At 46.1% G+C, this 21335-nt stretch overlaps 1 protein-coding gene across 1 annotated transcript in view; it reads left to right on the forward strand.

Annotated features, from left to right (window-relative positions):
• Positions 1–21335, forward strand: part of NCAPG2 (non-SMC condensin II complex subunit G2) — a 174343-nt gene that overhangs the window by 36057 nt on the left and 116951 nt on the right. Inside the window, exons 10-13 of the mRNA XM_082258393.1 lie at positions 8988–9080; positions 9184–9309; positions 13373–13552; positions 19635–19787. Of these exons, the coding sequence (XP_082114519.1) occupies positions 8988–9080; positions 9184–9309; positions 13373–13552; positions 19635–19787 (552 nt within the window). The remainder of the gene's footprint in view (positions 1–8987; positions 9081–9183; positions 9310–13372; positions 13553–19634; positions 19788–21335) is intronic.

Below are 21335 nucleotides of genomic sequence, written 5' to 3' on the forward strand. Positions count from 1 at the left end.
AGGAAGCGCAAAACAGCGCAGGTTTTTCCCTGCCCTGCGGAATTTCAGCGCGCTGTTGATGAGCAGTGGCGCAATTTAAAGAAGCCATTTACTGTGCCAAGTAAGTTCAAGCTGCGTTATCCATTTACGCCCACCACTGATGAGCGTTGGTGTGTGCCGCCTCAGGTGGATCATGCAGTGGCGATTTTGAATAAATCTGCCGCGATTCCTGCTGAGGATGCCCCAGTGTTCCGGGACCCTACGGACAGGAGATTGGAGTCTCTTGCCCGTCATGCTTATACGGTTGCCTGTTCTATGCTGAAGCCTATTTTTGCTTCCATTTTGGCAGCCCAGGCTATTGCGGATTGGACGCAGGTACTCAGGCGCACCCTGGTGGCTGACTCTGCTCCGCCGACAACATTGGCTATGGTGGATCAAATTCATCAGGGTGTCATGTATTTGTGTGATGCGGACTTGGATTTAGTCCCTTTGGCTGCACACCTCTCGAGTGTGGCGGTTTTGCACCGTCGCCTGATCTGGCTGAAATGCTGGTCAGTTGACCAATCATCTCGCAAGACTTTAGCTAATTTGCCCTATGCGGGATCTCGCCTTTTTGGCGAGTCTTTTGGATACGCTGATAAAGGGGATCTCCGGGGGTAAGAGTTCTCTCTTACCCCAATCTCACAAGAATAAGTTTGTTTGCGGTAAGAAGAATACCTCGTTTAGGCCCTCTCAGGGGTCCTTTCGTGCCTTTCGGTCGCAATACAAGGGCAAGCCCTTCAAGGGCCAAGGCTCCCAGAAGAAGCCGTGGGCAGGTAAGCAGAAGTCCGGCCAGTTCGGGTCCGCTGCCCATGCCAATTCGGCCTGAAGGGGCGCCCTCACCCGGTTCTGGGGTGGGGGGACGTTTGCTCGGTTTTTTTCAACCCTGGCTGGCCCGCATTCGGGACAGGTGGGTTCAGGAAATCGTTCGATCTGGATACAAGATCGAGTTTCTCTCTCGGCCGGCGAGCAGATTTTTTCCCTCAAATCTTCAGCTGTCTCCGGAGCGTTTGCAGGATCTGCACCTGGCGGTGCGGGATCTGCGGGCCCAGGGAGTGGTGGTTCCGGTGCCTCATCGGGACAGATTTCGGGGGTTCTACTCCAATCTGTTCACTGTGCCCAGAAAGGAGGGCAAAGTGCGTCCGATTCTGGACTTGAAAGCTCTGAACCGCTTTGTGCGGGTTCGCAAGTTCCGCATGGAATCCCTGCGCTCAGTGGTGGCTGCCCTGGTTCCGGGGGAATTCATGGCCTCCATCGATCTGAAGGATGCGTACCTACACATCCCCATTTTCGAGGGTCACCAGAGGTACCTTCGATTCGCCATTGCGGAGGATCATTACCAATTCGTGGCGTTACCCTTTGGTCTCGCTTCGGCTCCGCGGGTTTTCACCAAGGTGCTTGCGCCGGTTCTTGCTTGTTGAGAGCCCGAAGCATCTCTGTCTTGGGGTATCTAGACGATATCTTGATTCGGTCTGCGACCAGTCAGGGCCTGGTGAACGACCTGTCCATCACGATGCACACTCTGCAGGAGTTCGGTTGGACGATCAATCTTCCAAAGTCGACGATGTGTCCGTCGGTTCGTCTTCCCTACCTGGGGATGTTCCTGGACTCTGTTCAAGCGAAGGTCTTCCTGCCGGAAGACAAGCTCCGGACACTTCAGGACGAAGTCAGGTCCCTCAGGGACACTCAGTGCTCATCTATCCGGACGTGTATGAGGTGTCTGGGATTGATGGTCTCGGCTTTCGAGGCGATTCCCTTAGCCCAGTTTCACACACGGGATCTTCAGGCGGAGATCCTGTCCAAGTGGGACGGGCGTCCGCAATCTCTGGATCTGCGGATTTCGTTGAGCCGCCTCACCCGAAGGGGTCTTTTGTGGTGGCTCCAGTCCCCGGCGGTGTCGGGGGGCAAGTCCTTTCGTCCTTTGTCATGGACGGTGATCACCACGGATGCCAGCCTGTCGGGCTGGGGTGGTGTTCTGGGCGTTCTGTCCGCCCAGGGATCTTGGTCGGTGGAGGAATCCTCCCTTCCGATCAACATTCTGGAATTGCGAGCAATAAATCTCTGCCTTCTGCGTTGGACGGACAGGCTTCAGGGCCGTCCGGTTCGGGTGCAGACGGACAATGCCACAGCGGTGGCCTACATCAACCACCAAGGGGGCACCAGCAGTGCCCGAGCGGCTCGGGAAATAGCCGACATTCTGTCTTGGGCCGAGACCCACTTCGCGCACAACATCTGAAAGACATCCGGGTGAAGGGACCATTCTCCCTGGTCCAGGGCCGGATAACGGCAGTTCACATTCTGGGAGTGGAATGTGAACTGCCGTCGCCAGGCCCTGGACCAGGGAGAATGGTCCCTTCACCCGGATGTCTTTCAGATGTTGTGCGCGAAGTGGGGTTCCCCAGATGTGGACCTGTTTGCGTCTCGTCTAAACAACAAGGTGGAAAGGTTCGTAGCAAGGACGCGCGATCCTCGGGCAGACGCCTCGGACGCGTTAGTGGCGCCCTGGCATCAGTTTCGTCTGATGTATGCCTTTCCACCGATTCAGCTGCTGTCCAGGCTCCTTCGCAGGTTGGCCTCGGAACCGCACTCGGTGATTCTGGTGGTGCCAGACTGGCCTCGCCGGTCTTGGTACGCAGACCTCGTAAATCTGGCGGTCGACGCTCCGTGGCGTCTACCTCTTCGAGAAGATCTCCTGTCTCAAGGACCGATATTCCATCCTGCTTTACAGTCGCTGGCTTTAACGGCCTGGCTGTTGAAAGCCAGGTCCTGAAGGATAGGGGTCTCTCCCCTGAGGTCATTCCCACTTTGATCAAGGCTAGGAAGGCCTCTTCGGGGAAGATTTACTACCGTACTTGGAAGGCGTATTTTGCCTGGTGTGAGTCCAGGGGGTACTCCCCTCGCTCATACTCGGTATCGAGAGTGTTGGCCTTCCTTCAAACGGGCGTGGACCAGCGTTTGGCGTTGGCCACGATTAAGGGTCAGATTTCTGCGCTGGCCGTTCTCTTTCAACGCCCTGTGGCGTCTAATTCTTTGGCTAGCACCTTTGTTCAAGGGGTGCGGCACTTGGCCCCTCCTCGGAGGGATCCTTTACCTCCATGGGACTTGAACCTTGTTCTGTCCGTGTTACAGCATGCTCCCTTTGAAAAGATCAGGGAGATCTCGTTGTCTCTGTTGTCCAAGAAGGTTGCCTTTTTGGTAGCGATCACTTCGGCTCGCAGGGTGTCGGAGCTGGCGGCCTTGTCCTGCAGCTCTCCCTACTTGGTGATTCACTGGGATAAGGTGGTCTTACGACCTAACCCTTCTTTTCTTCCGAAGAGGATCTCGGAATTTCACCTCAATGAGGATGTTGTCTTGCCTTCGCTTTGCGCGAAGCCTAAGCATCCAAAGGAGGTGGCTTTGCATTCCTTGGATGTTGTTCGGGCGATCAGGGTTTACCTGTCATCGACGAAATCCTTTCGCAAGACGGATTCTCTATTTGTCCTTCCAGAGGGTCCTCGGAAGGGCATGGCAGCGTCGGCTGCGGCCATCGCCAAGTGGATCAGACAGACCATTGTGCAAGCCTATGCTTTGAAGGGGAAGGTTCCTCCTTTCCCTGTGAAGGCGCACTCTACCAGGTCTCTGAGTACGTCTTGGGCCTATCGTCATCAGGCTTCTGTGGCCCAGGTGTGTAAGGCGGCGACTTGGTCGTCCGTTCACACCTTCTCAAAATTTTACAAAGTGGATGTTCAGGCATCGGCAGATGCTTCCTTTGGCCGTTCTTAGTGCGGCAGTGCCTTAGGGTCCCTTGTTTGGGTCCTTGGCTGTTGGGGTGTTTTTACCCCTAGGTTACTTGTTCTTTCCTGGGTTGTTGCTCCTGTTGAGCACGTTTTTTTCATGTTGCCCAGTTGGTTCTCTTACTTTGGTAAGGTTCCTTTCTCTGATGTGGGTACTGCGTTGCTTTAGGCGCGGCTGCGTTTTTCTCACCCCTCATGTCTACACTGCTTTGAGACGTCCCCATTAGTGAAGATTATGAAGTGGCGGCGACTGTCGGAGGACGTAAGAGAAAACTGAATTTTTGTAAAATCTTACCGTAAAATTCCTTTCTCTGAGTCCTCCGACAGTCGCCGCCCCCGCCCCTCTTTTGGGGTTTGTTTATGTACTCTACTGCTATGCTACTGAAACTGAGTTGAGAATGCAAGAAGCAGGGAGGTATTGACTGAGGGGACCGCCCCCTAGGGGTGTGATATGCCAAAAGCTTTTATATTAACAAATCTTGTTGCCTAGCTACTCCTACGGAGCAAAGATTAATACCCCATTAGTGAAGATTATGAAGTGGCGGCGACTGTCGGAGGACTCAGAGAAAGGAATTTTACGGTAAGATTTTACAAAAATTCAGTTTTCTTCCCTAAAAAAAATGCGTTTGTAAGACTGCTGTGAAAATTCTGTCTGACATAAAGTATTGCAATGATCTCCATTTTATTCTCTAGTGTCTCTGCTAAAAGAGATATATAAATCTTTGGGGGTTCTAAGTAATTTTCTAGCGAAAAATACTGATTTTAACTTGTAAAAAACAAGTGTCAGTAATAGTCCTGGTCCTTAAGTGGTTAAGCTTTCACAATATAACCTGGAAGCTTATTGGTTTCTATGCAGAGCTGCACCAGATTTGGCACTCTCTAGTTTTAGTAAATCAACCCCTTTGTTTGGCTGTTACTGCGATCTTTATCCCCACTGCAGACAGTTTCTTTCCCTTTCTACCATGTGATGTGAAAGAAAATTTCCCCAAAATAGGAGAATTTTGCTCCACTAGAAAAACACGACTAAAGCCTCTATCCATATTCCAATATTTTCCTCACTTCCAGCTCTGATGACAGCTGTAAGATTTTGGCTTTCCCTTTGTTCCAGACATGGTAAAGGTCTGTTTTTCCAGTGGTGACATATAACAGTAAAACCTTTTGCAAATTCCTCCAGGAAGTAGAAAAAATGGTATGTCTGGAGTTGAACTTTAGCAGTGTATTTGACTATATTACTATATTAAAAAGCTTTCATCGCCAGTATTGTGGTTGTTTCATTTGAAAGAAGTTAATTTCCTTACTGGTACTTGAAGTACAACACTTCTAAACACCATATTTTTTCTTTGTCAGTTTGAGTAATGTAAAAGTAATTGAATTTGTCATTCAGTCTTGAAGTTTATGGAAGATCATTAACTCCTGTCTTAAGAAATGGAAATTACCATTTCTAATGTAATTTTTTCAGTTAATTAAATTTTTTGGGTATTTAAACAATCAAAAGTGACAGTGATTACTTTAAAGGGAGATCTTGTCCCTCCCTGCCATATTCCTTGCTGTTTTGTCCAGACAGGCACTGGGAGTCAGATTTGGAATTTCCTATTACAACTTGTAGCAGGAGCAATGAAATGGCATTGGCTACTGTATGTATGTGAAGCGGGGCAGACAGGTCATGTGATAATCAGACGACACTGGAATATCAGTGCTGCAGAGGAACACTGGGGTTGATTTACTTAAACTGGAGAGTGCAAAATCTGGTGCAGCTCTGCAAAGAAACCAATCATATTCGAGGTTTTTTTGGCAAAGCTTAAACAGGCTGACGCTAGAAGTTGATTGGCTACCATGCACAGCTGCACCATATTTTGCTCTCAAGTTTTAGTAAATTAACCCCTCTGTGTCTAGCTCAAATGGGACATTAAAAGCACACTTGATTTCTGGCTGATCAGCGGGTATTTCCTAAGCATACATCACGGGACATAAAGGATATCATATTTATGACTACTTGGGTTATGCTGCCACCTTCAGATGAATAGACACTGAGCAGTGATGCCCTGGAATGTATGCGCTTGATCCTGTGGGCAACAATCTCTGGTATACAATGTACCATGTGACTTCGCCGGCAGGGTGCTATACAGCTCCAGGGCTGTGATCCCCCTGGAGAGGAGTAGAGTCCCTGAAGTCCAGGTAGGGGGCACTAGCTGTGGTGGTGGAAGATTGCGCCAGTGGACCCTGCAGCAATGGACATGGTAAGTGCCTCTGAATGTCAGTGAAAGCAATGTGGCAGCCTCCCAGACAGTGTTTAACTGTTTTATGGGTTGTTTACAGACAGATTTGGATGCTTCTTGAGCTTCCAAAGTTTGGGGATCCTTATAGGAGGATCTGTCTGCTCAGCACCATTTTGCCTACCAGCCCTGTACAACAGCCATTGACGGTACCTCTACCCAGAAACAGCAAGTAATTGGACTTTGTCTAGTGACAGGTGACTGCCACACAGGTGTTCTGGCTTGGACTGATATTTCTCTCCCCTGGGTGGCTGCTTCCCTCTGGAATTTATAAAGGTGGTGTTTTGTGGGTGGGCTTCCATATCTCCATCCCCCTACAGTTATTTCCCTGAAATGGCTTCTCAAAGGATCAGATTGGCTAAATCCCTGCCCTTAGCTAGTATTTCCACTGCTTTAGAGGGACAGTCCCCCACTTCTTTGTTTCAGGGGAGGACGTTTTTGCAGCCATATCTAGACTGTGTAAACCGCTCCCTGGGGTTCTTGTAGGTTTAGAATGCCCGGGACACAAATGTGGGTGCTCTCTTTCCCCTTCTTCTCTTTTTGAGGGAGAATGAAGTGTTGGGAGAAGTTGTTCAGTATCAGAAATCCACCTAGAAGACATCCCAGCTAGAAGAAATCCCAGACTCCAGGGCACTAAAGACCATTGGTACAGCTTCCCGTTCTGGCTTGGACAATGTGGTACACGCAAAGCTTTTGTTATCTCTGTCAGATTCCACTTTCCCTAAAGTTTCTGATATTGGGTCCTGGCGGCCACCAACAAAATCCAAAATCTTTCACAGTGCATCCACTCGACACTTACAAGAAGTTATCTATGCACTCCCAAGGCATCCTGCCAGTGGGCAGCTCCTGGAAGATTTTCCGAGAGCCTTTATTTTCTCAGTGGATGCCTTTTGAAGGCTCCTTAAGGCAAATCTCATGGGTGGACACTGTTCACATAAGGATCCTATGGCTTAAAGGCCAAGTTAATCTTTTGGAACGTATTGCGTACTCAACCTGTTTTTAATGCTTAACATGTTCCAGCTCCTGCCGCCTCTTTCCCTAAACCCTGTGACAGCCAGCCTGGAATCTTCTCACCGCGCCCCCTGTCGCAATTTAAAAACAGCGTGGCCATGCATGGAACTACAAGTATTGTCGGGCCACTGTGGTGAACTTCTCCTTTAAGTTTTGGCAGAATTTCTATTCAGGAAACAAATTGAGAGGATGCACTTTGAGTATGAACATTTTTTTTCCAAAAGGTGACAGGTGAAGAATGTGAAAAAAGAAGGTAAAGAACTGAAGAGCCAGAGAAACTGTCTGATTCCAAGAAGAATTACGTTTGTAAGCAACCAGCCTTGAGTGCTTAGGAGAAGCCCCTCTCTTGGGCATGTCTATTGGCCTTTATCATTCGTGTTATCCAGAATTTACAAGCTGGAGTTTTTCTGCTTTCCCCCTGAATGCTTTTTGCACTCAAGGGTAGCCTTATTTCCACAAAAAGAGAAATTTGTTTTTCCTTTGCGGCCCGGGAAAGGTTGCTGTCCCAAGAGGGTTTTCACACCTGTGGTGACAACGGAAAGGTGTTATGGTTTATATTCCATCCTGTTCGTGGTTCCTACGCCAAACTGAGAAGTCGATCCCATTCTGGACCTCAAGGTTCTCAGCACGTTCCTAAAAAAAACAGACATTTAGGATACCTGGTCTGTGATTGCTTTGCTTCATGATGGGGACTTCTGACATAAATGGATATCAGTAACGTCTACCTGCAAATCCTTGATTAAAGGTGCAACACTCAACACAATATTGTGCAAAAAGATATATAACCTAAAGATTATGAATACCTAATATGTGAAACCCACAAGAAATATACAAACCATATGATCTCAAGACAATCTTTGTGAATATAAAAGCAAATGTCATCATGAGTTCAAACCAAAACATAATATATACGTAAATTACATTTAATCTTTTTTTTGTGCTCCAAAATACAGTATACAAATGTGCGGATTGTGAAATGCAGGGAAAGTGTAGTATGTCACACAGATCATCCAGTGTCAGGCATAAACAATTTCCCAATGTGCCAGTTTCAAACATGTACCCTCTTTTGGTGGACCTCTGTGTTAATAAGGGGTCATAAACAGCAATATATCACAGCCTCCACAGATCTCCTTCACAGTCAGGATCTGCTCAGGGTCCCATATGCCCATAAGGAAACAGAGAAACTCCACTGTATATTAAAATTGAAACTTCTCCAATTACACTCACATAAGTATAATGGACTTATGTAGAGAAGCAGGCTCCTCCCACCTGACAAGTTGCATCTCTTTGGACTTTCTCAAAGGCCAATGATTGTCATCAAGCTGGTCTCACTATGGGACGAAAGGAGTTTGTGGTCTGGTAACCATTGTGGATTGGAGTAAGTTTTCAGTGCATAAGTACATTATACTGCATTTGCAAAAAATTTCATAAATATGTGGTGAGCACTATGTAGTTTTTGTGTTCCCTTATGAGCATATTCAAAGTGAAGAAATGTCATCAGCACACCAAGGATTCCTTGAAAGGGTCCAAAACTTTATTCCATGGTCCCATAATATACAGCAACGTTTAAGGCTCCGCAGGGCCCCTTCGTCAGGCAAGTGAGGAATAACGTTTTGCACCCTTTCGATGAATCCTTGGTGTGCTGATGACATTTCTTCACTTTTGAGTATCCACGGTTTCCAACCTATGGTCATTACAGCACCCAGCATCACTAAACAGCCGGTTATCTTGAATGTGTACGTGGGGAATATTGCATTTGGATCATTCCTTATGAGCTTATGGAACACTTAGTGTTTCTTAGAAGAAGATCCTATTTTTCTCTGCTTTTCTGTTTTTAGAGGGGTAAATGTGTGGGTGTGGGGTGTTTTGTTTTTTTTTTTTTTGTAAGTTAAATTTTTGTGTATTGTCCTAGATACTAAGCTACTTTCACCAGCAGAAGCTGCGTCAAGGTGTGGAGCAGATGCTGTACAGACTATACCAACCTATTATTTGGAGAGGTCTGAAGGTGATGACTTTGATTCTGGCCTTGTACAATTATTTGAAAATTCATTGTGGCCTGTGTAGTTTCTGTGAAAAATATGTTCTGTTTATTGGCTTCCTCCTAATAGGTTCCAAATTCAGAGGTCCGATCCAATGCTGCTTTGCTGTTTGTTGAAGTCTTTCCTCTCCGGGATCCAAATATGAACCAATCAGATATGGACAATGAAATCCAAAAACAGTTTGAGGAACTTTTTGTAAGTTGAGAAAACCTCTTTTCTCTTTCGTTCCATGGACACAGCGCTCCATAAATAATAGTGGGTTATATTGCCTCCTCCAGGAGTAGGACTATGCAAAACAAAAAAACACCTGGCTATGCCCATGGGCTGTCCTCAGCTGGTATATAATCCCCCTCTCTGCACTAGGTAATTAGTTTTAATCTGTCTAGTCAGGAGTAAGGACCTAGGCTCCCGGGTCTGTCCATTTTTTTTTTTCTCTTGGGAAATCAACTGCCGGGCTGGGCGACAGGCTGGATAATCTATATCCATTGGTCCCCCCAGCCCAGCCAGCAAGCATTTTCAGATCACAGCTACGTGCTAGGTCGGCCGTGATAGCCTCATGGACAGAGGCTGGCCCGCGCGTTAAACGTCTCACAGGGTTGCATTAGACCGGGCTTGGGTCTGAGTCACAGTGGTCCCTTGGCTGACAGCTTGAGCGTCTGGAGTGTTACCGACACCATGAAAAGGTGAGTACATACCCCCCTCTCCCCTTTTGGTTGTTTTCTTTGAGGTGGACGCAGGTAACCTCCAGGGAGGGTTGGACCCTCCTCCCATCCTTCAATCCCTCACTGAGCTGGTCTTCCCCCACTCCCATTCCCCTCCGATCTGGACCTAGATTCTGGTGGGGGTCCCAGGGAAGAGAATGCAGCAGAGACCCCTGGGGTCTCCTCCACTATCCCCATTCTGTAAGGGTCCTGATATAGTGTGTCCTGCCCTGGTAGTCTGGAGGGATCCCAGTGTAGGAGACCCCTGGGTGCATGCTCTGCTGTTTGCAGTTAAGGTATAGTGCAGGGGGGTCCCAGTGCAGAGACTGGTGCGGAATGTACAGCAGAGTCTCCCCTAAACGTGTGTCCTACCTTCAGGGGGCGTCCCCTTGCAGAGGGTGCAGGAAAGATCCTGGCAGCATGCTTCATTGTTTGTAGCTGATGGTGGCCATTTTCCCTTAGTCTGGCTGATCTCTGGTTGGCAGCCTTGTTTATGTAGTCGGATGATGTCACGGAGGCCAATTTCACTTTAGTTTGGGAGATGCTGGAGACAACTGAAGCCTCGTGGAGATGCGGAAGCTCCTCCTCTTTCTGTGCCCGGGACATATGAACAGGGGTAGCGTCCATGATGATACTGGGTTCGAATTCTCTGTGCTCCTCTGGTCGGTAGGGCGAGTCTTTGGGGGTCCCCGTTATCTCTCTCTCTCTCTCTCTCTCTGCTAAGTACCCTGAGCCTTGAGGGGATCCTTTTAGTGGTGCCAAAAGATCGTTTTTGTACTGCAAGGTCTTCCTTTCAAAATGGAGCCTCTGGGTCACATCTCCCCCACTGAACCCCTCATGGAGGTGGCAGGTCCCTCAGAACCCCAGCTTCCCATGGTTGCACTGACGGCAGTCCTGCAGTCTTTAATGTCCCGGGTGGAATTGGCGTTTGGGCAATGGGCCCAGGAGGAAGTGTCCCCTGCCTTTCCCTGCTCAGTCTGTCTCATCTGATTGTGAGCCTGGTGCCGCCATCAACGCGGCCCGTCCAGGGGGACTTAATATCACCAGGTTGAATAAAGCAATCATGATCCCTCTAGAGGAATCCCCGTCCTTTAAGGACCCGGCTGACAAGAAAGAGGAGACTGTGGCACGCAGCATGTTTACTATGGCTGGTTCGTCATTGCGGCCAGTCTTTGCCTCAACCCTGGTGTCTCAGACCCTAACTGAATGGGCCAAGCTTTTGCTCCAAGGCTTGGGGGGTGAGCAGATTCCCGCTGTTTATGTTGATTTAGCAGACCAGTTTATTTGTGATGCAGCTTTTGGATACGGCTCATGTGCTGTCCAAACTTTATTTCAGGGGTGGTGATTAGGCATGTGCTGTGGCTTAAGAATTGGTCCGCAGACCAAGCCTCCAAGGAAGCTCTCATTGATTTGCCCTTTCATGGCGATCGCTTGTTTGGGGCTACCCTGGATGACATCATTAACGGGTATCACGGGAGGGAAGAGTACCTTCCTGCCACAATCAAGGAAAGGGAAGGAGCCTCACCGCAGATAAGTGGCCGTCCTTCACAGCCCATAGAAAATAATTATTTTGTGTTTCTGAGATGGAGAATAAGGGAAATGGATCTTTCAAATCTTCCCCGGGAGGTTCCAAGCAATCTTGGGCTAGTAAGCCTGGAAGCTAGCTTCCTCGGACCAGCTGACAAGACTCCTTCAGCATGAAGGTCTGCCCTGACCCATTAGATTGGGGGACATCTTCACTGGCTTCCGGCCCGTGGACTTCTTTTGGCGAGCATTAGGGACATCCGCAAAATTTTTCTTTTGGGGGTACCCAGAAAGGGGGACAAAGCTTGTCCTTTTCAATTTTTTTTAGGTCCTGAGTCTCCTGTGCGGATTAAATTCCTGCAAGGGTTCAGGTGATGTCTGAACTAGCTAAGGTCCCCCCTTATCCCTGTCCAGGGAATTGATTTACCTAGGTCTGATTCTATTTCTAACCAGGGTGGTCCTTCTTCTGCACTAACCTCAGGGACTACAGGTCGTGATTCACCAGCTGCTGTCACACAGTTAGTTCTCTCTCCCATTTTGCATACAGATTCTGAGTCGGGTGGTATCCGCCTTCAAGACAGTTCTGTTTGCACAGTCTTACATGCAGCTCCTTTAGCAGGTTCCGCTCCACAGGAGGATACCGCAGTTCCTGACGTGGTCCTCTGACAGACGCCACAGGTGTCTTAGGGCCACGGTAAGGCCAGTATCATCCTCGGCTAAGGCTTCTTTCACAGTTCCTACGAGGAATCCAGAGCGAGGATCTTCCAATCATCCTGGTGGCTGTAAACGTCTCTTGGGGGCTTCCTCTCAGAGAAGACCAGTTGTCCCAAGGGCTGATCTACCATCCTGCTTTACATTCACTGGTTTTAATGGCTATTGAAAGCCAGGTACTGAGGGATAGAGGTCTGTCTGGATCAGTGATCCCTACTATGGTGAAGGCGAGGAAGTAGTGTTCCAGCAAGATATACCATTGTACGTAGAAAGTATACAACTCTTGGTGTGAGTCGATTTGGCGCTCATCCTCGATCCTTTTCTGTGGCTCACATCTTAACCTTTCTTCAGCAGGGCATTGATCAGAAGTGGGCCCAAATTATCTCTGACTTCCATTTGAATGAGGATGTTGTGTTGCCTTCCTTGTGTCCCAAGCCGGCTTATCCCAAGGAACTTGCTTTGCATACCTTGTATGTGGTTCATGCGATTCGGGTGTATCTGACAGGTACTAAGTCTTTTCGGAGGCCAGACTCGCTTTTTGTGGTTACGGACAGACCACGTAAAGGGCTAGCCGCTTCTTCGGCTACCATCTCCAGATGGATCAGACAGACGGTGTCTCAGGCCTATTCCAGTAAAGGTCAGGTTCCACCTTTCACTGTCACAGAGTATTCTACTCAGGTGCCGAGTGCATCTTTGGCCTTCCGTCATCAGGCATCAATATCGCCTTGATGCATACCTTCACAAAATTCTATAAGGTAGATACTTTGGCATCTGCTGATGCTTCTTTTGGCTGCAAAGTTTTGCAGGCTGCTGTTTAAGAAGGGCTGTTCCCTCTTGAGGGGTGTATTTAAACTATTTTTCAGACGGAGCTCCTGTGTCCCGGTTAGGGCCCTGTGTCCTGGTTTAGCCTTGGGTAATTTTCCCCACCCCCTCATTTTCCTTTTGGACATCCCACTAGTTATGATTTTCTGGAGCGTTGTCTCCGTCGATGAATGAAAGAGAAAATTAGATTTTTGTACTTACCGTAAAATCCATTTCTCTGAGTTTGACTGACACAGCACCTACCCCTCCTATGGAGCTCTGATAATTCTAATACTGCTTACTACTAAACTGATTACCTAGAGCAGAGAGGGGGGTTATATACCAACTGAGGACGGCCCATGGGCATAGACAGGTGTTTTTTGTTCTGCCTAGTCCTACTCCTGGAGGACTGTGTCCGTCAAACGCAGAGAGATGGATTTTACAGTAAGTACAAAATCCCATTGTTTGTGTTTGTTTTGCTACTTATTTCACTTAATACATTTTCTGTTCACTGTATCTAGAATCTCCTAGAAGATCCTCAGCCTCTTGTTCGATCTACTGGAGTTCTTGGAGTCTGTAAGATAGCTGCTAAGTATTGGGAGATGATCCCTCCAGCTATGCTGGCTGACCTTATGAAGAAGATTCTCGGTGATCTTGCTGGCGATATCAGTTCTGCTGATGTCCGCTCTTCTGTTTTTAAGGTATGGTTTATTTACTGCTTTGGATATGTTAAAATGGGACTTTGATTAAGGCAGCCTTATTCAGTGTCAGACAGGTCATTTTATGAGTGATATAGAACTTATTAATTTTTTTTTTAACTAAACAGAAGCGCTTTATTTTCAGACAAACAATACAGCATAACTGAATACAATCCAAAGTCCAGTACAACATTTGACAAGGGAGCATACATACATAGCATATTAATGACAAGAAAACAAAACCACCATGGAACCAGTACACAGCAGAAGAAAGTTCAGTATGACAATCATGAATACATTACAGTACCAAAGAGGTGATCTAGAACTTTTAGTAGGTATTCTGCAGCTGCTCTTTTGTCCAAAGCTTACTTTTTTTATTCAATCATTTTGGCACACAGAAGTGTTCTGGGACCTTGAGTCATGCTTCTGCTTTTAGAAGATTGAATACTGGTAAACAGCAATTGCAGAGCTTTTAACATCCTTATTTGGTTACTCCTCAGTTTTGCCTTCGGGGCCGTACCTGGACCCCGCCAGGAAGAAGATGCAGGACCAGTCTGTTATGTGCCTTATGGGCACTGGACTACGAGTCACGTGCTGCAGGGTGTCCTACAGGTCCAGTGCCCTGCCCTGCCCTCCTGGTGGAACCCTGTCTCTGAAAACCCTTTAGAGAAAATACCCACCGAAAGGGTGAAGACTGCTAAATAGTAAGGCTTTGTAACGAACATTCTACCCATCAGCTTGCGGCGGTGTAAGATGGGCAGCACTGCAGTAGGTCAGGGCCCTCTCTGGAAGCATGGATGTGCTGTTCTTAGGTGCCCTAGGGGTTGAAATGCACGGCTGCAACCCACTCGCTACCAAATTATTTGCAGGAGAGGTTCGATTTCATTTGGTGCCAATTTTGCTTTTGAGGAACACAGGAATTACTTATATTGTTGGGCTATACTGCCCCATACAGCAAAAATGAACACTGGCAGCGAAAAATCCTTTGGCCGGCACAAGATAACCCTGCCTAAGTTAGGATAACCTTTATGCCTTAGTTTTTATAGTGTCCTCAGTGCTGTTCTCTGATCATTTGGAAGAAGTTTCTGGATGGTTTCTTTCAACAGCTTCTGGTAGATTCATGGCAGGTATGTGAAATTCTAGACATCTCTACAGTCAGCCAACAGCGCTAGCGTGTATAGATTCATTCCAGATGTAGTGAGTATATCATGAGTATGTGTAACCTAATCTGTGTTCATTTTCATAAGACTCCTACCAAACAGGCCAGAATTCTGGGGATTCTGTAGAGTGTTTCTCCTGGTCAGAGTCAAAGATTTGATCCCCTGCCCCTCCTTTCCCTGTCTGTTAGTGTCTCTGTTCAGAGGCTGAGTACCCCATTATTTTTTTTTGTCAGGAAAAGGGAACCAACAGGAAGTTTTCACAGGGTTTTTTTTTTTTTTCCTGGTGGTCTCATTCTTTAGTTCTGCATTTTATATGGTGCAACCCCATCTCCGTGTCACATAACAAGCCTTCACATTTTAGGTAAGACTAGTATTGCCTGAAGATCCCTTGTTACATGTTGGGACCAGGGATGGGACATTCCCTGAGTATGTACACTTGCTATGGCTGTACTGGTGTTTCAAATGCTCAGCAGTTGTCATATGGCAGCACTTTGGAGAACCCAGCATTTGTTCCTTTTTTGTCTAATGTTGAATACTGTATATTGAATAAGGTTCCCTCTTTATTTTTTACAATGGGCAGTGTTTTTATTTGTAGTTGGGTTTTAATTTCGACCCATGCAGTGTTTTGTGCATATTCTTGCACCCACGGATGGCTCCTCCCTGCTTGCACTTCAGTTTCAGAGGTGCCTGTGCTTGCTCACATATGGCTTATTCAGTAGTCCTTCCTCTACTGCTAATTTAAATTGATTAGCTGTCTTGCTAGTTCAGGGGCCTGGGTTTGGTAGTTGTGTTTTAATTTCGACCCATGCAGTGTTTTGTGCATATTCTTGCACCCACGGATGGCTCCTTCCTGCTTGCACTTCAGTTTCAGAGGTGCCTGTGCTTGCTCACATGTGGCTTATTCAGTAGTCCTTCCTCTACTGCTAATTTAAAGTGGAGTTCCACCCATTTTTTCCACTTTAGATCTATGTAATCCCCTTTAAAACGACTTTTACCAATGGAAAGTTTTTTTTTTTTTTTTTTTTGTTGCTAGTAAATACCTGATTTTCTACTTTATTTATCCTCTTCTCACTTCCGGGTCTGGTCAGCAATTACGTCATTCGGCGATTCGCAGTGTGTGCTGGGATGGCATGAAATCTCGCATTATTACACAGGAGATGAGCTGCACTGTGTGCTCTGCCCCGCCTCCTCTCAGTGAGCTGTATGGAGTGTATTGAGGTTGTGCTCCGCCCCGCCTCCTCTCAGTGAGCTGTATGTATGTAGTGTATTCAGGCCGTGCTCCGCCCCGCCTCCTCTCAGTGAGCGAGGACTGAAAGCATTATAGCTCACTGAGAGGAGGCGGGGCGGAGCACGGCCTGAATACACATACAGCTCGCGGAGAGGAGGCGGGGCGGAGCACGGCCTGAATACACTTCATACATACAGCTCACTGAGAGGAGGCGGGGCGGAAGCGGGGCGCGGAGCACAACCTCAATACACTACATACATACAGCTCACTGAGAGGAGGCGAGGCAGGGCAGAGCACACAGTGCAGCTCATTTCCTGTGTAATAATGCGAGATTTCATGCCATCCCAGCACACACTGCGAATCGCCGAATGACGTAATCGCCGACCAGACCCGGAAGTGAGAAGAGGATAAATAAAGCATATAATCAGGTATTTACTAGCAAAAAAAAAAAAAAATTCCATTGGTAAAAGTCGTTTTAAAGGGCATTACATACATCTATGTAATCCAATTTATTAAAAATGGGTGGAACTCCGCTTTAAATTGATTTTGCTAGTCCAGGGGCCTGGGTTTGGTTCCCCAAGGGGGTGCTGCTTTCCTCTCACACCAACTTTAGTATTTTGGATTGTCACATATAGCTTTGAGAGAATTTTATCAGTGTTTCCCTTTGCCCTCCTTCCTTAGATCCACCTGCTAGAAGCCACATGCTTTTGTATAGGAAGTTTAACAACTCAAACTCTTAGGCTACATTCACATGGCGTTTGTATCTGAACGCTAGTGGTCTGCACTTGAGAAAGTTGAAATATCTCCTGTAGATAGTTACAGGTTGTAAATGAGTATAGCTGCAGATAGCAGAGTCTAGCTGTGTCAGCGTTTTTTGCATTTTTTTTCCCCACCTTTCCACACACATAGTATATTCGAGAGGTTCCTAATGCTTCTTGCTATTTTTTCAGCATCATGAAACTTTTCAGTTTTGCAAGGCTATCTGGTTTTTCGTTTGTTTTACCATGTGGATGTTTTGGGCCTCATCTGATGCCAGCTTCTGATATTAGGTCAGTTTGATGGCACTTTGAGCTGCAAGCTGTCCCCAGATTTGTTGTTTTGTTTTGAGCCTGATAGCCTTCTTTGCTTTGTTGCCCACCTGTCTTTTGGACTGCTTTTGGAATCCCAACAATCCAAGAAATTCTGTGTCCCTGTATGGATAATGAAGAAACTAGGATTTTGTACTTGGGAGTCCCTATTATTTCTACCCTAAATCCCTCTGAGTCTAACAATATGTGACTAAAAATGTGAACGCAAAAGGAATGCTGCACAATGTATGTAAATTATCTAAAAAAAAAAAAAAGTTGTGCCTTCCTTTTAAATGAGTGCTGACAGCAAATAATACATATTGCAGTGTCTGAAATAAATAAAATACATAAAAAAAAAAAAAATATATATATATATATATATATATATATATATATATATAGATCGAACACAACAAATGCAATTTAATGTCCAATATAAAGTGCTTTGTAAGATAGTCACAAATGACTGTTTCAGTGCTTTCACCACCTCAAAGGCCACAAACCTCTTACCAGAAGCTTAATATCCAATAAACCAGCCATAGAAAAGGGTAAACACTAGGTCTGGAACCAATAAAGTGATATACAGAACATGGAGAAGGTAAGGGCAAGTATTCATCCCATACACTTGATCAGCAGGACAAGGTGCGATGCGGGAACCCGCACTGGATTCGCAGGGTTTCTCTCATAGCACCAGTGTAAACCGAGTCTTGAGGTAGATTTTTTTTTTTTTTTTTTTTAGAGTACTGTTTAGGCACATTATTTCTAGTTGTTCCCTATAAGATAATAAAACTTTTTTTAAAAAGTCAGTCATACCAAAACGTTCTTTTTATGCTTTTTGTGGATCTGTTAGTCATCCATTGCTGTGTCGTTCACCCCACATTTGGGCTGCTTTTGGACATCCTAAGGCTCCAGAACACTTCTCCTTAATTAACAAAATAGGATTTTTTTTTCAGCCATTCCAGAATATTCCTGGGGTACAGATAGACCTCCCCGCCTGATGGCTCTTTCATTGTATTCCAAAGCAGTGGATGGGGGGTGGGGGGGGGGTACGCCTGTCAAAGCACTGAGCTCTCCCTAAAATAAAAAAATAAAAAAGGGCAAGAAAATGGGACCTTCTCGTGGACACCATGACTTTTTTGAGGAGAATTTGATTTACGGTTTCCAAAATTTTTATCCAGTTTGAAACCGCCAATTCAAGATGAAAAAAATTCTAATAGTTTTGTCTTTTGTTTATAGAATTTTTTAAATCTTTTTAGGAGTTCATTTACACCACGATCTCTGCATTCACTGGGCTTTTCTTAATGTGCAATTAAATGCATTTTCAGTGTGTTTAGTTCGTGTTTTTTTTTTTTTCTTTCATTTATTTCAATTAATGAAATTGAATTTAACATGTATTCATGCGTCTTTGCATTGGGTTTGGTGAATTAAGCACTATTGGTCTTCCGAAGAGAGCACAGTAAACATTTTCTTCTTAAGCCAGGCAGTCTATCGCTCATATAGACCGTTTTTGTACAGGCATTTGGAAAATTTAGGATTTTTTTTTTTTTTCCTGAGAAAACTCCCCCCAAAAAGCAATCCAGAAGGGTTTTTTTTTTCTGTCTCTAAACGCTGAGCCTAAAATACGCCTCTAAATGTTGTAACGTACATGGATACATAGGATAAAATTTAAGCCGCTTCTGCTGGCAAAACGCAAAAATCCTGTAGAAGCAGTTATTTATTTAATCCCAGTATGCATGGACCCTAATGCTGGCCACACCTTAGCCGAAATATCGTTCGAAAATCGGTCATTTGGTCCTATTGTTGGTTTTTCGTCCAGTTAATGGGCACAAATAGAAAATCATTAACTTTTCAAAGCCGGAAAATCAAAGGAACAGTTTGGAAAATTCTGCCAAACGAGTGATAAATTGAAAGGTTAATGTGTTTCTCGGTCGAACTGTTTGCACTAGACATATGTGACAAACTGAACGATAAACGTCCATTGAATGATTTATCGTTCGAAATTCAGTCATTACATGATGGCACAATCGTCTGCTCTCACGGCCGATTTTTTCCTTTTTCGGAAATGTGTTCGAAGGATTTTTCGGCTAGTGTATGGCCAGCTTAAAGCTCCACCTTTGGCTGGATGTAGGATTATATAACATTCACTTGCAATATTTCATATTTACCCGAAAGAGAGAAGATATGATTTTTTTTCTTTTAATACAATATAAATAACACTGAAAGCATAAAAATGAATAAGGTTTCATGTACACTGGCCTACAATTGCTGCAGGAGAACGCAAAACGAGGCAAAATTGTGACACGTTTTTGCATTTTCCCGAAACTTACTATCCTGAATGAGATTCTTCCATGTTCAGGAGAGGGAGGTTGAAGCTTTCCTAGAAGCGGAAGCTCCTAAACTCAATTGAGTTGAGTTTAGGAGCTTTGACAAAAAAAATGCCAAGAGCTTCCAGTGTCGGCTAGTGTACCTAAAGCCTTAAAGGGAAACTGAAAAATGAAAGGGGACCTCCATTACAGGGTTCTTCAACGGTTCTGATTTTGGAGAGCAATATAAATGTAGGTAATTTGAGTACATGTCCACTTTAACATTTACCTGAAAAGTTTTCTAATGTTGTTGAATTCTGTTTTTAGTGTCTGACAATACTTCTGGAAAACAAGTTTAGTCACCCACTGTTAGAGCAAATGCTGCCATCTTTGAAGTACAGTCTCCACGATAATTCAGAGAAGGTCAGAGTGTCTTTTGTTGATATGCTCTTGAAGATAAAGGCTACCCGAGCTGCTAAGGTATATCATCATTTTTAAACCGGCCTACACTAATAATTCTACGTTTATCTAGCTTCAAACTGTATCCTTATTGCAGCAGGAGGTGAAGATACGTTAAGTACCAAAATATACAGAAGTTCAATGTTCAGCTTTTCTTTAGGAAGTGGAAAACCTGTGAATGCACTCCCTGCTGCTTGTTGGTGGGGGCTTGTTTGTGGGGGCTTTCTTCTTTGAACCCTTTAATCAGCTCCTTTAATAGTGATGTAGAGCAGCTCTAAAGCTGCTTTTCCACTTTCTGGTTGAAAACAGTAAAGCTCTTTTCTCTTACGTCCGCCTCCTGTAAGTCATCACTATTGGGTATTGACTTCCGCTCCGCAGGAGTAGCTAGGCCTAAGACTTAGTCAAAAGAACAAAGGCATTTGCATATACACACCCATGGGGGCTGTCCCACTGGTCAATACCCCCCTGCAGTGACCACTCCCAACTCGGTTTCTTTCTCCCTAGCGTCAGGAGTAGTTAGGCTTCCCTGTGCTGGGGCTACAGTCTCAGCCTTTCTAATCTTTTTTGTTTGATTTTCTTTGGAAATGTCAGTTTTTTTCTTTACTTTACTAGCTGTTTATTTTGTCAGCTTTAGTTTTAGTCGGTTCTTCGGATGAAGATGGATTCATGCGGAGCTGGGAATCGGACTGACCGCCCTGGTTCTCCAGGGCAGAGGGTCAGAGGGACCCCCAGCCCGCCATCGACCATTTAGCCGTGGTTCGTCCTGGCATTATGAACGACCCATCCCTGCTCGCAGCAAGGATGCAGCTGTGAGGTGGCTACCTCATTGGACACATCTGCGGTGCTGCAGTGTAATGTCCTTGGCTAACGGCATTCCCTGTCAGATGAGGACAGCGGCTTTCCGTTCTGAGATGCTCCCCACGCCATCTGGTACAGGTAAGTACTGTGTGGGGCCTCTGTCTGGGGTGGCAGTCCTGTGTTGCTGTGTGTCCCCCATGTCTGTACCGGTGTGGGGCTCCCTGTTGCGATCCCTGTGGGGGTCTTCTTTATACATGCGGTGCGGTATTTATATTTGGGGGTTGTGTGTGTGTGTGTGGTGGCCGCAGCAGGGAAAAACCACGCGGTCCGCCATCTTTACTTTGGGCAAGCATGTTGGGTTCACTGTGGGCTGATTTACATGCTGTTTTGGCGCCATCTTGCGTGTGGCAGAACGATCGTTCCATGCACATGTCGGCGGCCATTTTCCCGAAAGTCTCCCATTCAGTTCTATGGGCAGCCATTTTCCCTGGGTCATTTGCAGCTTATAGTTCAGCCTCTCATGACCTCACTTCCTTTTCCTCTGAAGCAGCGATCTATGTGGTAACACTCTGTGGGGCTCTGCAGACTGTCTCTCCCATAACCTTCCGGACTTTACAGGACGAGATCAGGTCCCACAGGGACAAGCCATCCTCGTCACTCAGGACCTGCATGTGGTCCCTAGGGTTGATGGTATCGGCCTTCGAGGCGATACCCTTTGCTCAGTTTCACACACGGTCTCTTCAAGCGGAGATCCTGGCCAGGTGGGACAGA

The sequence above is a fragment of the Pelophylax lessonae genome (genome assembly GCF_965119305.1).
Source record: "Pelophylax lessonae genome assembly, chromosome: 5".
Lineage (NCBI taxonomy): Eukaryota > Metazoa > Chordata > Amphibia > Anura > Ranidae > Pelophylax > Pelophylax lessonae.